The sequence below is a fragment of the Erpetoichthys calabaricus genome, chromosome 2, assembly GCF_900747795.2.
Source record: "Erpetoichthys calabaricus chromosome 2, fErpCal1.3, whole genome shotgun sequence".
NCBI lineage: Eukaryota > Metazoa > Chordata > Cladistia > Polypteriformes > Polypteridae > Erpetoichthys > Erpetoichthys calabaricus.
This window is the reverse complement of record NC_041395.2, coordinates 79,966,010-79,980,906: the sequence shown is the minus strand read 5'-3', so window position 1 is coordinate 79,980,906 and position 14,897 is coordinate 79,966,010. Positions and strand designations below refer to the sequence as shown.

At 37.9% G+C, this 14,897-nt stretch overlaps 1 protein-coding gene across 2 annotated transcripts in view; it reads right to left on the bottom strand.

Annotated features, from left to right (window-relative positions):
• The window catches only part of scnm1 (sodium channel modifier 1), a 31,963-nt gene continuing 17,066 nt past the window's right edge, over positions 1-14,897 (bottom strand). For both annotated transcript variants that reach the window (XM_051923661.1, XM_051923662.1), the window contains 2 exons: positions 14,111-14,243; positions 1-1,107 (listed from right to left, as the gene is read on the bottom strand). In XM_051923661.1, the coding sequence (XP_051779621.1) occupies positions 1,008-1,107; positions 14,111-14,243 (233 nt within the window). In that variant the 3' untranslated portion in view covers positions 1-1,007. The remainder of the gene's footprint in view (positions 1,108-14,110; positions 14,244-14,897) is intronic.

Genomic DNA, 14,897 nt, shown 5'->3' with positions numbered 1-14,897 from the left:
CTTTTATTTATTAATGTAATTCTCTCTTGAATAAAAAAAAGTGGATGTTCAACCTAATTTCAGAACGCTTCAATTTTACCCTTCTCAGAAATGAGTTTCATGCACATAAAAACATTTGATGCACAATAATGTAATTTTAGAACAAATTAACAGTCAACGTTAAGCTCTGGTGCCATCAAGTAGTAACATTTAAGTACAACCTGGAGCAGTGTCTGATCAAAAGCGTGTGAAGGAGCAAGGTGTTAATGCAGAAACGGGTCTTTCCGTGGACTCTCTGAAAAAGTCTTAAGAAGTTTCCACTCGGAACTATTCAATTCATTTGCTGTCTGGGGCCAAATTTCTGCACCCCCTCGTCTATTTCTGTATTTGGAGGAGGAGACGGAATCCAGCCGGTGAAATGAATCCCAAAGGGATTGTGTTACAGACAGCTCAAAATATCTTCTTTAAAGAGGTGGGAGAAATCACAGGCAACAAAATTTAAACGCACTCAGATAAGGACTAAACTGCCACGAACAGCTGTTCTACTCTATGACACTGGCCTGCATATTAAAAAGGGAGCCACACGGCTTCAGATTAAATTTCAGTATTACTTTCTTTACGGAGGTAAAAATGTATCTAAATGTTTTGAGGTAGCATATAGGTGAAAACAGGACCAACTGAGAATTGCTGAATCGCTTTCAAGTAAAGATCTAAGAACGTTTTAAATGCTTGCCATTAGCCACACGAAGCTCTGCGAGGTCACACAATATAACAACAAACAACAGTGACACAGTTTTTGCACCCAAACACACAAAGCTGTGGATCAATCAAGCACAAAATGTCAATTAAATCCAAATTTATAAATTATTAATTTGTGTATAAATACAGTTGTATTTAGATATATACATAATATGTATTTACAGTTTGATCAGAAAATGTTTCAGGACATGCCAAATAAAAACAGCCAGTATATACACCATATATGCAATAATTCTTCAGTGCATTTAAAAAAATAGATTTCCGTGAGATCACAACATGGAGAGAGATGGTGGAATTTCTTCATCCGAGTCAAATTCCACATTCTCATCCTTTATCCAGTTTCCACTCCTGTCTTGAATCCAGCCAGAACTGTAAATAGGAAACACAGATGAAGTCAGAGTGGTGTAACACACAAGAGGATAGTAGAAAACTACCATTACTCAAGACACTACAGCCCACAGTGACATCTAGTGGAGAAAAGTGCCCCTTTTTTCTGTCTGAATACTTTCTCTTTTTCATTCAACACAAAATCGGTCAATAAAAAATGTCCACTGTAAGAAATGTTAGTATCAGGAGTTCATGCTTTGACGTGAGCAGGATTCAGATACTGAATATCTACGCTGCCCTAATTCAGAGTGTTTGCCAGAAATGTGATGGTTTAGGTTGAAGTACATAATAAACAAGGATAGTTCTGTCCAGTATTTTAAATATTTAGATGCGGGCTACAATTCAAAGGTTTAAAATGTGAGTATTCTCAAAAGAAATAGAAATGTGTCATTTTTCACCCTTTGATAGAGGTCCCTAGAGGGTCAGATTCCCAAGTAAAGGATCAAAAATAACATTCATAATTACTGATCTTGAAAGAGTCTAAAATTATTCCCCATGTGTTTAAATTGGAAAATTTGTCATTTTTAACCTTCTGGGAGTAGCTGTTAAAGGGTTAGGACCACCGGTAAAATATCAAATATCAAAAATATCGTATTCTTGATCAGCAACCTTGAAATAGCATAAAATGACAGCCTATAAAACTGATCCCTACTTTTTCTATGTTTTGTGACAAGAAGTAACTTTGACCCACCATCGTATCCTATTTGGGGGTGAACCCCTTAGGTTGGCTGATGTTGCATGTACAACCTCAAGTCCTTCGAATCACTTTTTCTAAGGACATATATTGGTTTACTCTTTATCATAAGGGTGTAATTTCCTGTACAATATATGGTCCAAAATGGGTGTACAGGGCCAAAAATAGGATGGAAACCCAAAAAGCTTGACATCTTGCATAACCAGCGATCAAGACGAATGGTACATCATGTGGAGGCTTTCTCATACCAGTGAGTCACAAGGTGTTGGACATAAAAAAAAAACTGAAACGATTTCAAAGGGTTCAAAAGTCAAGCAAAATGACACCTTTTATTGGCCAACTAGAAAGATTAGCCGATAAAAGGTGTAATTTTGCTTGACATTTACCACATCCATAATGGGTAACGCAGTACAACACCCTAGAACTAAAGGGTTCAGAAGTACAGTGCATCCGGAAAGTATTCACAGCGCATCACTTTTTCCACATTTTGTTATGTTACAGCCTTATTCCAAAATGGATTAAATTCATTTTTTTCCTCAGAATTCTACACACAACACCCCATAATAACATAAAAAAAGTCTGAGATTTTTGCAAATTTATTAAAAATAAAAAAATTGAGAAAGCACATGTACATAAGTATTCACAGCTTTTGCCATGAAGCTCAAAATTGAGCTCATGTGCCTCCTGTCTCCCCTGATCTTCCTTGAGATGTTTTTGCAGCTTAATTGGAGTCCACCTGTGGTAAATTCAGTTGACTGGACATGATTTGGAAAGGCACACACCTGTCTATATAAGGTCCCACAGTTGACAGTTCATGTCAGAGCACAAACCACGCATGAAGTCAAAGGAATTGTCTGTAGACCTCCGAGACAGCATTGTCTCGAGGCACAAATCTGGGGAAGGTTACAGAAAAATTTCTGCTGCTTTGAAGGTCCCAATGAGCACAGTGGCCTCCATCATCCGTAAGTGGAAGAAGTTCGAAACCACCAGGACTCTTCCTAGTGCTGGCCGGCCATCTAAACTGAGCGATTGGGGGAGAAGGGCCTTAATCTGGGAGGTGACCAAGAACTCGATGGTCACTCTGTCAGAGCTCCAGAGGTCCTCTGTGGAGAGGGGAGAACTTTCCAGAAGGACAACCATCTCTGCAGCAATCCACCAATCAGGTCTGTATGGTAGAGTGGCCAGATGGAAGCCACTTCTTAGTAAAAGGTACATGGCAGCCCGCCTGGAGTTTGCCAAAAGGCACCTGAAGGACTCTCAGACCATGAGAAAGAAAATTCTCTGGTCTGATGAGACAAAGATTGAACTCTTTGGTGTGAATGCCAGGCGTCACGTTTGGAGGAAACCAGGCACCGCTCATCACCAGGCAGTGAAGCATAGTGGTGGCAGCATCATGCTGTGGGGATGTTTTTCAGCGGCAGGGACTGGGAGACTAGTCAGGATAAAGGGAAAGATGACTGCAGCAATGTACAGAGACATCCTGGATGAAAACCTGCTCCAGAGCGCTCTTGACCTCAGACTGGGGCAACGGTTCATCTTTCAGCAGGACAACGACCCTAAGCACACAGCCAAGATATCAAAGGAGTGGCTTCAGGACAACTCTGTGAATGTCCTTGAGTGGCCCAGCCAGAGCCCAGACTTGAATCCGATTGAACATCTCTGGAGAGATCTTAAAATGGCTGTGCACTGACGCTTCCCATCCATCCTGATGGAGCTTGAGAGGTGCTGCAAAGAGGAATGGGCAAAACTGGCCAAGGATAGGTGTGCCAAGCTTGTGGCATCATATTCAAAAAGACTTGAGTCTGTAATTGCTGCCAAAGGTGCATCGACAAAGTATTGAGCAAAGGCTGTGAATACTTATAGACATGTGATTTCTCCGTTTTTTTATTTTTAATAAATTTGCAAAAACCTCAAGTAAACTTTTTTCACGTTGTCATTATGGGGTGTTGTGTGTAGAATTCTGAGGAATAAAATGAATTTAATCCATTTTGGAATAAGGCTGTAACATAACAAAATGTGGAAAAAGTGATGCGCTGTGAATACTTTCCGAATGCACTGTACAGTAATTCTTATGAACACAGTAGCTGCATGGTGCAGATATGGATATTATATTTAAAGCTGAGCAGGTTAAATGAAGCAGAGACAATAGCTTGATACAACCAAAATTTAAGTTTAATGTTAAGGTTTTCTGAATTTCATTTTTTTTTTTTTTTATTTTGCTTCAGTATTTGTAAATTCCAAAAATCTAAATGTAGTAAATCTAACCTCTTACAAAATACAGTTTTGTGGGAATGCACAATTACTGGGAGACTTTTAAAGTACAAACACTTTGCTTTAAAATGTGGGCTTCAAACTTTTAGTTACTGCAAAGGCTTCATCATCCTGTATGTATTCAGGGCATGGTGTGCTAGCAGTAATGTTCAAAATACTTCAGACACAAAGATTTGAAATGTTTTCTTTGAAATGCACTCTTATAACAATTCGGTATTTGCATTTTTGTAGCTGTGCTGTAACTGAGTATTAATAGAAGTCTGCTGTTATCAATTAATATGAATAGTTAAACCATCCATCCATCCATCCTCTTCCGCTTATCCGAGGTCGGGTCGCGGGGGCAGCAGCTTGAGCAGAGATGCCCAGACTTCCCTCTCCCCGGCCACTTCTTCTAGCTCTTCCGGGGGAATCCCAAGGCGTTTCCAGGCCAGTCGAGAGACATAGTCCCTCCAGCGTGTCCTGGGTCTTCCCCGGGGCCTCCTCCCGGTTGGACGTGCCCGGAACACCTCACCAGGGAGGCGTCCAGGAGGCATCCTGATCAGATGCCCGAGCCACCTCATCCGACTCCTCTTGATGCGGAGGAGCAGCGGCTCTACTCTGAGCCCCTCCTGGATGATTGAGCTTCTCATCCTATCTTTAAGGGAGAGCCCAGACACCCCGCGGAGAAAACTCATTTCAGCCGCTTGTATTTGCGATCTCATTCTTTCGATCACTACCCATAGCTCATGACCATAGGTGAGGGTTGGAACATAGATCGACTGGTAAATTGAGAGCTTTGCCTTATGGCTCAGCTCCTTTTTCACCACGACAGACCGATGCAAAGCCCGCATCACTGTGGACGCCGCACCGATCCGCATGTCGATCTCACGCTCCATTCTTCCCTCACTCGTGAACAAGACCCCGAGATACTTGAACTCCTCCACTTGGGGCAGGATCTCGCTCCCAACCCTGAGAGGGCACTCCACCCTTTTCCGGCTGAGGACCATGGTCTCGGATTTGGAGGTGCTGATTCCCATTCCAGCCGCGAAACAATCCAGAGAGAGCTGAACATCACGGCCTGATGAAGCAAACAGGACAACATCATCTGCAAAAAGCAGTGACCCAATCCTGAGTCCACCAAGCCGGACCCCCTCAACACCGTGGCTGCGCCTAGAAATTCTGTCCATAAAATTTATGAACAGAATCGGTGACAAAGGGCACCAAAGAGTCCAACTCTCACTGGAAACGGGTTCGACTTACTGCCGGCAATGCGGACCAAGCTCTGACACCGATCATACAGGGACAGAACAGCTCTTATCAGGGGGTCCGGTACCCCATACTCTCGGAGCACCCCCCACAGGATTCCCCGAGGGACACGGTCGAATGCCTTTTCCAAGTCAATGATTATTACTTAATACAAATCATTGTTCATCATTCAAATTAAGACTGCTGCTTACTTAAAAAATAATCGCACAAATAAAATTTTTAATTGAAATTAACTACATCTTAATCAAATTTTATGTATTTTCCTTCAAGCTCGTTCATATTTTTTCTATAAAGTAGAAATAACAGTGATTACTTCTTAATACAAAACATTTTTAATAACCACTTGATGAGGCATACTAAATTATTCCAGTTAGTTGCTTAAGCATACCAGTATATTTAAACTGCTCAGTTCAAGGAATATTCTTTTTTAATTGACAACAAATACTAAAAATAAATGTTAACAAGGCACAACAGAGGTTGGGGATTCTTAATATTTTCTTGCTTACTTAACCAGGACAGCGGATTTGTCCTCTTGTAGCTTCCACTACTATGCTATGCTGCCCTATCTGTCAAAGCTTACAATGATACTGGATAGATATACTATAACAGTATAGAGGTCAATTATTAAAAGCCGAGTCTGATCCTTCAACCACATATTTTGAGAGAGAGAGAAGGAGAGAAAAGGGAAGGAACTTTTAAAAAACATTACTCAGGCACCTAATTATTTTTACAATATCTGCTAACTGTTTTGTGCCCTTTAAATCAGTGAACAGCAGCTTTGAAAGTCAACCAAAGTACTTGTTACAGGACACACTTTCAGAAGAGGCATAAAAGTTTACCTTTTGAGCAAAGCCATCACCTTTGTATGCTTCACTGTCATTAGAACTGAAATCTACTATATAATGCAGTCACTGGCATTTTCTAAAGAATGTTCTGAGAGTCCGTATTCTGTCCATCCTGCTGTTGCAAACACTATTTTAACAGTCGCTGTTCCCTGGAGTCAAGTAAGCTAGGGAAAGACGGTGTGTGTACGACTAGCGCAGGGGTCGGCAACCCGCGGCTCTGGAGCCGCATGCGGCTCTTCAGCCTCCTTGTAATGGCTCCTTTTGGCCTTGACAAAAAAAAAAAAAAAACATGAAAATGAATAACGGCAATTTCTTAATTTAATTTGTATATAATATATGTAATATATATAATGTTTATTTACTACTACTACTGTTATACACTTTAACATCTAATTTTTATTTTTATTTATAATTTGTCAACTAAAATATGCGTCACATCTACGTCTATAGCCCTCGCCTTTACCTGCAGGTGGCTTCTGGAGTGTGCGACCCCTGCACTAACCATGAATAAATCCCAAAAATGAAAAATCCCAGAAGAGAACAGAGTTTAATTCTGCGTGGACAGAAGCATTTGCCTTCAGCGCCAACGACGCTGGCTTACCGGTGTGCTTAATATGTGGCGATAAGTTATCGAACAACAAAAAATGTAACGTTGAAAGACATTTTCGAAACAAGCACTCAGCATTCACTGAAAAATACCCAAGTGAAGATAAGCGAAAGAGAGCAATTTCGGAACTGCAACGGAAAGCTGAACAGAGCAAACATACTTTCAAAAAGTGGATCACTTCTCCACAATCAACTACAGCTGCTAGTTTTGTGGCAGCTCAAGAGATCGTAAGGAGGGGTAAGCCGTTCACAGACGGAGAATACATGAAAGAATCGTTCATAAAAATATCAGAGCATCTATTCTCTGACTTTAAATGTTTTGGTGTTTGAGCGCATGATGACAGTGTTTGTCAGAGATGTACAGAAAGGTTCACTCTCTCACTTCCCCTCCCTGAGAGAGTTCAAAGCAGTGAACATTCACATAAATTGTGATTATTTCCACCGTACAATTATTGCAATGCAAGCTGCATTTAGAGAAAGATTCAGTGAGTTCAGAAAGAAAAAAAACACTCTCTCCTTCCCTGGACATCGACCCATCCCTGCTGAACACATCCGCATTCACAGGAGTAAGTAAGCCCGATCTAGAAATTGAACTGGCCGCATAGCGGATAAAGATTTATGGGTGTCCAAGTTCAAATGCCTGACAGCGGATCTTGAAGAAGTCGCCCGTCAGAAGGCTACTCTCGCTAAAGAGCACAAATGGACTGATATTGAAAACCTCCCCAAACCCGACAAACTTGTTTTCAATACATGGAGTGCCATTCCCGAAACATATGAACATGAAAAAATATGCATTTGGAGTCCTGTCCATCTTTGGCTCAACATACTTATGTGAGCAAGTTTTCTCAAGAATGAACTTCATAAAGTCCAAATATCTCTCCCACCTCACACATGAGCCTGCAGTCCTGTGTGAAGGTCAAAGTCACATCGTATAGCCCCGACATAGAACAACAACATTTATTTATATAGCACATTTTCATACAAAAAGTAGCTCAAAGTGCTAGAGATGATCTGCAGCGAACTTCAGAAACAGAAGTCACATTAAACAGGTGAGAACAATAGCATTTAATAGGCTAATATTTAAAAAAAAAAAAAAAAAACACATTTATTTCAGACCCGGAGCTGATGTAGGTTTTTTTGTATGTTCAGGTGCTTCAGTTGATTGCTGGCTGAGAGGGAAACCTGAAGAGGATGAGCACACTGAAATGGAATTTTATGTTTACTTTTTTAAAGCTGCTAAGCTACAGCTAAATGTTTTATTTATATTAAAGTGGGCTAGTTTTTATTTTAATTTTATACAGGTATAGGAAGGACTCAAATAGGCCTGCAGAGTTCAGTTAAATTTATTTCAAAGTAGGCCTACACATGCACACTGCACTTCTGTTTGTTGTATTCCGTGGTTGTAACATGTAAAATCTAAAAAAAGATTAAAACTTTTAAAAGTTTATAAGCTGTGTTATGTTTTGCGGCTCCAGACTATTTTTCTTTGGAGGAAGAGGGAGCAAAATGGCTCTTTTGATAGTGAAGGTTGCAGACCCCTGGACTAGCGGTAGAAGAGTGATCTCGGAGATAATAGTAATGAGGTTAAACAGGACACGATCAACCAGTGTAGAGGCAGGAATTCTATGGCATAGCAACAGGGTTTGAGAAAATTTTCACATGTTAATTACATATCTTAATGGCAATTAATCATCAGCCCTAGTTAAAATATCACCACACCTGGACCCTAGTTCAATTTCGAGTGGGGTGGGATTTTCTAAAAAAGATGCCCAAGGTTTTCACTCCCCAATACAACAGCATGCTTAACTAGTTCAAGGACTGACTAATTCCCCGCAATACCAAACAGAATACCATGGATTTGACTTTGAGGATATTATTTAATATAATCAAATGATAATAAATGTTACTTAATAATTACAAATTATTTAATCTTTACACGAGGCTATGGATAAGAAGAGTCAATCCCAGCAGAACTGAAAACAGACTTAAAGAATCAACAAAAAATTGCTTAAGCGAAATATAATGATTAATCGGGAAAATCGATATTTTTACCCAGGCCTATATATGACTAGTCTTTGATGAACTGAGACATGTCACAGTGGCGTAACTTGTTATTTACAAGCCCCATTTCCAAAAAAGTTGCAACACTTTCTAAAAATGCAATAAAAACTAAAATCTATAATATGGTACTTCACTTGAAACTTTAACAGGCAAAAGGACAAAGAAAAGATTTTCAGCGTTTTCACCAACAAACATTTTTATTTGTTAAACATAAGCAAATTTAGAAATTGATACCTGCAACACACTCCAAAAAAGTTGGGACAGAGGCAAAGTAAGACTGTAAAGGTTATACAAGTAACATTCTGTAAGGTTCCTCAGTTGGCAGGTCAACTGGTAAGAGGTGTGGGTATCAAGATTTGGTATAAACGGAGCATCCAGCAAAGGCTCAGTCTCTGCAAGCAAAGATGGGTTGTGGCTCACTACTTTGTGCTGAACTTCATGAGAGAATTATCTGTCAATTTAAAAACAATGTTTCTCAGTGCAGGATAGCAAAGATTTTAGGTCTGTCACCATCTACAGTTAATAACATTGTGAAAAGATTCAGGGAGTCGGGAAAAATCTCTCTGCATAAAGGCCAAGGGCGGAAACCATTGTGGTTTGTATGTCTGATATTTTGATGGAACAGAATTCATAGAACAGCAGGCATTATGTTATGAAAGGGGATCTGGGCGTGCCTGCTCCTTTTTTCTAAATTCTGCTTTCAAGTTATTTGTGCACCTTGCTTTTGAAGGGGAGTCCTCCTCAGTTTTCTTCTAGGCACAGACTTTATAATCGAACAGGCAAACATGGAACGAATTATTTAAATTCATTATGAATTCTCTTCAATGCCATTTCTGCCTTGTTAACAAGAATTCAGCACCTGTCCTTTTGAAACTCACTACATGTTTATGATATTATCCATGACTGCTATATTAGAATTATGAAGAATCTACAAATAATTGAAAAACAGCAAATTTGTAGGAGAATAGTTTAGGGCCAGAGGGAACTTATGTACTCCTAATTGGTGGAGGTAGTGGCAGAAGCATTGTACAAGATTCAACCATTTCTGCGGCTGAATTTGCTGTGGTGGTTAAAAGCCTTCCTGAATATCAAGGCTGCAGGAGTGAATGAGATCCTACCAGGAATGCTGAAGTGACTTAATAATTTAAGCATCACATTCCTTAGCCTCACTGGGAATGACTATGCTGAGGTACCAGAATGCAAATTACTTTTAATAAATTAAGCTAAGATCCAGAAGAACAATGCAACATCCTGGCCGTGGAACAATGGAACATCTATTTTGCAATGCAGACAGTTTAAGGGTCATGGAAATTTGCCAAACCTACCTACATGTGCTTTGTGGATTTGTAAAAGCTTATTACCATGTACCCCATAGTAGTATCTTTTGGAAGGCACTTTAACATTATGGGATTCCTAGGTAGCTGCTGAGTGCTATGCGGTCCCTGAATTTGCAAAGCAAGAGCAGTATTCACATAATTGTCGTTAAGTAAGAGTCCATTCAATGCAGGCATTAGACTGTACCAAAGGGTATCTAGTCCCCACTCCCATTCCAAGATTTTCAGGGACAGGATATCAAGGAACAGCCAATGACTAGATAGATAGATAGGACTAGAAAGTATCCAGTTCGTAAACCTAAGAAGGGCTTCTCTGCTATTTAAAGATATCATCCTCTTGGTCTCATCAGACAGTGATCTCCAGAATAGCTTATATCAATTCACACCCAAGTGTGATACAGTTGGAATGACAATCTGCAATTACAAATCTTAGGTTATGGTCAGCTACGGGAAAAGAGTGCCTTGTTCTCTTTAGGTATGAAGCAAGTGGCTGTCCCAAATTGCGGAGTTCAAATACCTTGGAGTCATGTCCACAAGCAGGGAAAGAGGTGATCAAAGAATTAAGCAGGAAACTGGACAGCAGCAGCACTTTTGATATCATGGTCATTCTATGTCCCTATCCAAACCAATGTGCATAGACCCTGGGTAACAACTAAAATAATGAGATTACAAATACAAGTAGTCTCTGTGATAGGGATAGGGTCATGATCCCAGCACTACTTGAGGACCTTGGAGTAAATATACTGCTTCCCTGAAGTGAAAATAGCCAGTCACTTGTGGTGGGTTGGGCATGTAATTAGAAAACTCTCTTGGGACCTCCCATTAGAGCTGTGTAAGGGGAGAAACCTTGGGAGCAGACAAAGGATTATATGTATATATCTAAGCTGACCTAGGAATGCCTTGAAATTCCTCAGGAGGAGTTGGAAGAAATCACTGATTGGTAGGGCGACCTGGTCAGGGCAATTCAGTGTTTTGCTATTGTGACCCACCCAATGACAAGCAGAGTGAAAATGACAAGACAACATTAATACTAGTATTTTCATTCATAGTTTTACTAAACAGTATACTGCAGGGCTGTGCCACTTTGCGATTCCAAAGGAAAGAATTAAAAGTTTTTCCCTAGAAAAACACAGAAAAGAAAGTCACAGACTCAATGGTTCAGCTGTAAACCTTTATCAACTATGTGTCTCCAAAGGAAAAACAGGAGGGTAAAGAAGGATGGTGGCTTTGTTCTCTCCTTCCCTTCCTCTATGTAGTATATAACATGTGCGGTTTTCTTTTCTGACACACTGCTGGTAAATGCTAAACAGCCTGAACATTATCTCTTTTCTTCAACAAGGGTGAGAATAACATTTACCTGTTTTTCCCTTAAGCCATTATTTATGCTAGCCTAAAATTAAATTACAGAAAACATTAAAAAAAATTAATTTATTAAGCAAGTGAATTTAAAACCAAACATGTATTATATGCCAATGCAACTAAAGCTCTCAGGCTTGGAAAAACAGAAACTGGAGTCAAAATTTTAATGTGCTGATCTCATCTATTAAGTCTGAGGCATGGAGTCAAACAGATAAATCTTTAATAACAAAAGCTTTCTTTGAGAATTTTTATGTTATACACCAACAATTTATGCGTTATCATTGAAAAAAGTAAAGCTGAACAGGCCAACCATATTTGCCTTCATGTCTTATATTGCAAAGTGAGGGTGGAAATTTTTGTATGCTAACAATACAAGATTTTATTCCACAAAAAATGTTCACAAAACTTTTATGTATGTAAAGATTTGTTTTATACCCCATTATCATATTAAGGAAACACCACAAAAACCTTTAAGCCCATTTTCACACTTTGAATTACTTACTTTAAATGAGAACTTTAAAGGATGTTAACTTTTTACAAATTAAACACAAAAGATGTGCACCTCAAATTTGATCCTGCATCAGTGAGTACCCTGCCCTGCACTCCACTCAATATTGCAGTAATCCTAAACTAGAAAAATGGAATTAAGGAAGTTAGATTATTTTTGGAGGGATAGACATAAATTCAAGTACAACTTTACAGTTGACATAATTTTAATTTTTGGCATCTCCCTATGGAAAGCTGAATCTGGCAAAGTCACTAGTATGACAATTTTGAAAAGGAACAATACAAACCTTTTACTAATTTGAAAAACCCACACAGTCAAAAAATCCAAGAAACTACTACAAGTAAGATTTTTGTAACTTGCCGAGAATATGTTATTTTGATTTCATTATAATGGGACTTGATCTGTTTATGCTGCATTTGGAAATATCACAGTGCAATCATACAGTAGGCAGATGACATTAACAAGCAAAATAATAAAGGTTTAAGTCAGTAAATGCAAAATATGTTAAAGAAAGCATCTCATATGGATGAAAGCACTCTGACGAAAAGAAAGAAATGAGATCTTACAGTACTGAACTACTTCTCTTCTCAACTCTTAATATTAACATGTTTATCATAAAATTAAAAAAAAAATGTTCTTGGAGTACTTGTGTAATCTTGTACTAACAAATCTGCTCCAAAATTATGTAATACAAAATACATTGCAATACAACTCACTAAACTGTAAATACTGTAATAATTGTTTTCTTTAGGTAAAACCATTAGCAATTTTTAAAACCAAAAGCAATTTTTATTGTTGCAGTTATATAATTAGATCAAGTTATATTACTAATGGTAAAGGTCTCCTTCGTAAGTTTTATTATTCTGATAGGGCTGGGTTTTTGTGAATTGACAAGCTACTTTTGGCATGCATGTATAACTGACTCTTGCTGAATAAACTTCTACATTTCTTTTCACAGATAAATACTACCCCCCCATCAACATCTACACTCCTATTTCTTTGTGTTTTTGTTGACATTGTCACCATGTTTTGTTATTTGGTTATTTTAAAATATTAAAAAGAATAATAGGATACTGAAATGTACAGACTGAACTAAAATATATGGTTTAGATAAAATGTTATTTATAAAAGGTTATGTCATATTTCATCATTATGGACACTGAGCTTTTAAACTGGCAATATTATTGAATACTAAAAAAAAACAAAAAAAAAAAACACCACCACAAAAACACTGTCACTAACCTACTTACTCCATAAACCACATGAAATTACACAATAAACAGTCTCAATGATAAGTTTGCAAATTTGAAGGTCACATTTTTGCTTGTAAGTTTGATTAGCATGTATGTTGATATAGTGGGCCATTATGCAAAATAGCTAGAATAGGTAAACACTACCCTCTGTATTCGTAGGCATGTTTTTAATAGTCATTTTTTATGATAATACATTATTATACAGCATTTGTACAGGTTACTTAGTTTGAGTATCAGTTCTTTTCCAGGATCACCCCAAACTTCATTTTTTCCCTGCTGCTTTAAATAAAAAAATAAATAAAAAAAATAAAAATCAGTCCTGAATCATTCCATACATTTCCAGGACTGACAAAAATCACTCTACAATAAATGAGATTAAATTGATCTGCTACCTGATTCACAAATTTACTCTGCCCCACTTCACTCAGTCACTGTCTTCCTTTCACATCACATGTTCAAAACACTATAGAATGTCTTTTTTTGTCATAGCAATCCTTTTTCTTGAATCTGCATTCATGAAGGGAAAGATGATAAATTACGTGTTCTTTTTTTAATTAGCCATGCCTCATTCTTTGGTATGTAACTACTCACACAGTTGGCACAAACGTTTATCTTCAGTGCTAGATAGAGTAAGCTATCTGGAGTGAAGGATGATTTTATTATTATCTGTTTTAATGGAACAAAAAAAAAATACAAGCTGTCCTGACTTCTATATATTCATTACATTTCCAGGTTAAATATTTGTCCTATAACCCAAATTATTACATTGTGAGTCTGTTTCTCTATATAGAAAAAAATTAACTGGGTACCTTTTTAATGTAAGATAGTGTTCAAGCCTTTTCCGTTGTTCTTCCTCCTCTTCCTTGTTTGTATGCACTGAAACAGCGGATATTTTCCTTACATTATCTTTCCTTTTATGGGAAACTGGTTTCTTCTGTGTAGCTGTACAGTTCAATAAAAATAATAATCATAATATACCTAAAACTACAATTTAAAAAATCCTCAAGTTAACAGATATGTAAATTAAAAATGTCCAAATATCTCAAACTCTGTCACGAAACTTGAATAATAAACATGACTAATTAAACAAAAACTAGTATAGTATAGTATATATTATAGTATAAACTATTAAAATATATTGTGGTTAATATATTCAGGTTATACATTTAAGTATGATAACAATACACATAAAAACAAAAAAAAATCTCTATGTGGGGCCTTAGTTCACCAAAAGACACTCTGAAAAACACACACAGCATTACATGGCTCACTTAAAGTTGCTAATTAACCTAATCCATCTGAAGTGTCACTGGTATTAAAAAAGAAATCTGTAGAGAAAAGGCAGTCAGACATTGGTAGAGTGTGCAAGTTATATAGAGCAACTATGCCAGGATTTCAAATAAGGGATGCTCTGATCAGGTTTTTTAAGGCCAGTACCAATCACACATTTTCATGTTACTTGATTGGCCAATTCTGATACAGATTTTTTTTCTTTATTCTTTTAAAAAACTTTTTACACTACACTCCTGCATAACTAGATGCACAGAAGCCTTATGTCCTATATTAAAGTGTATTTTTGTAATTCAACTATAGACC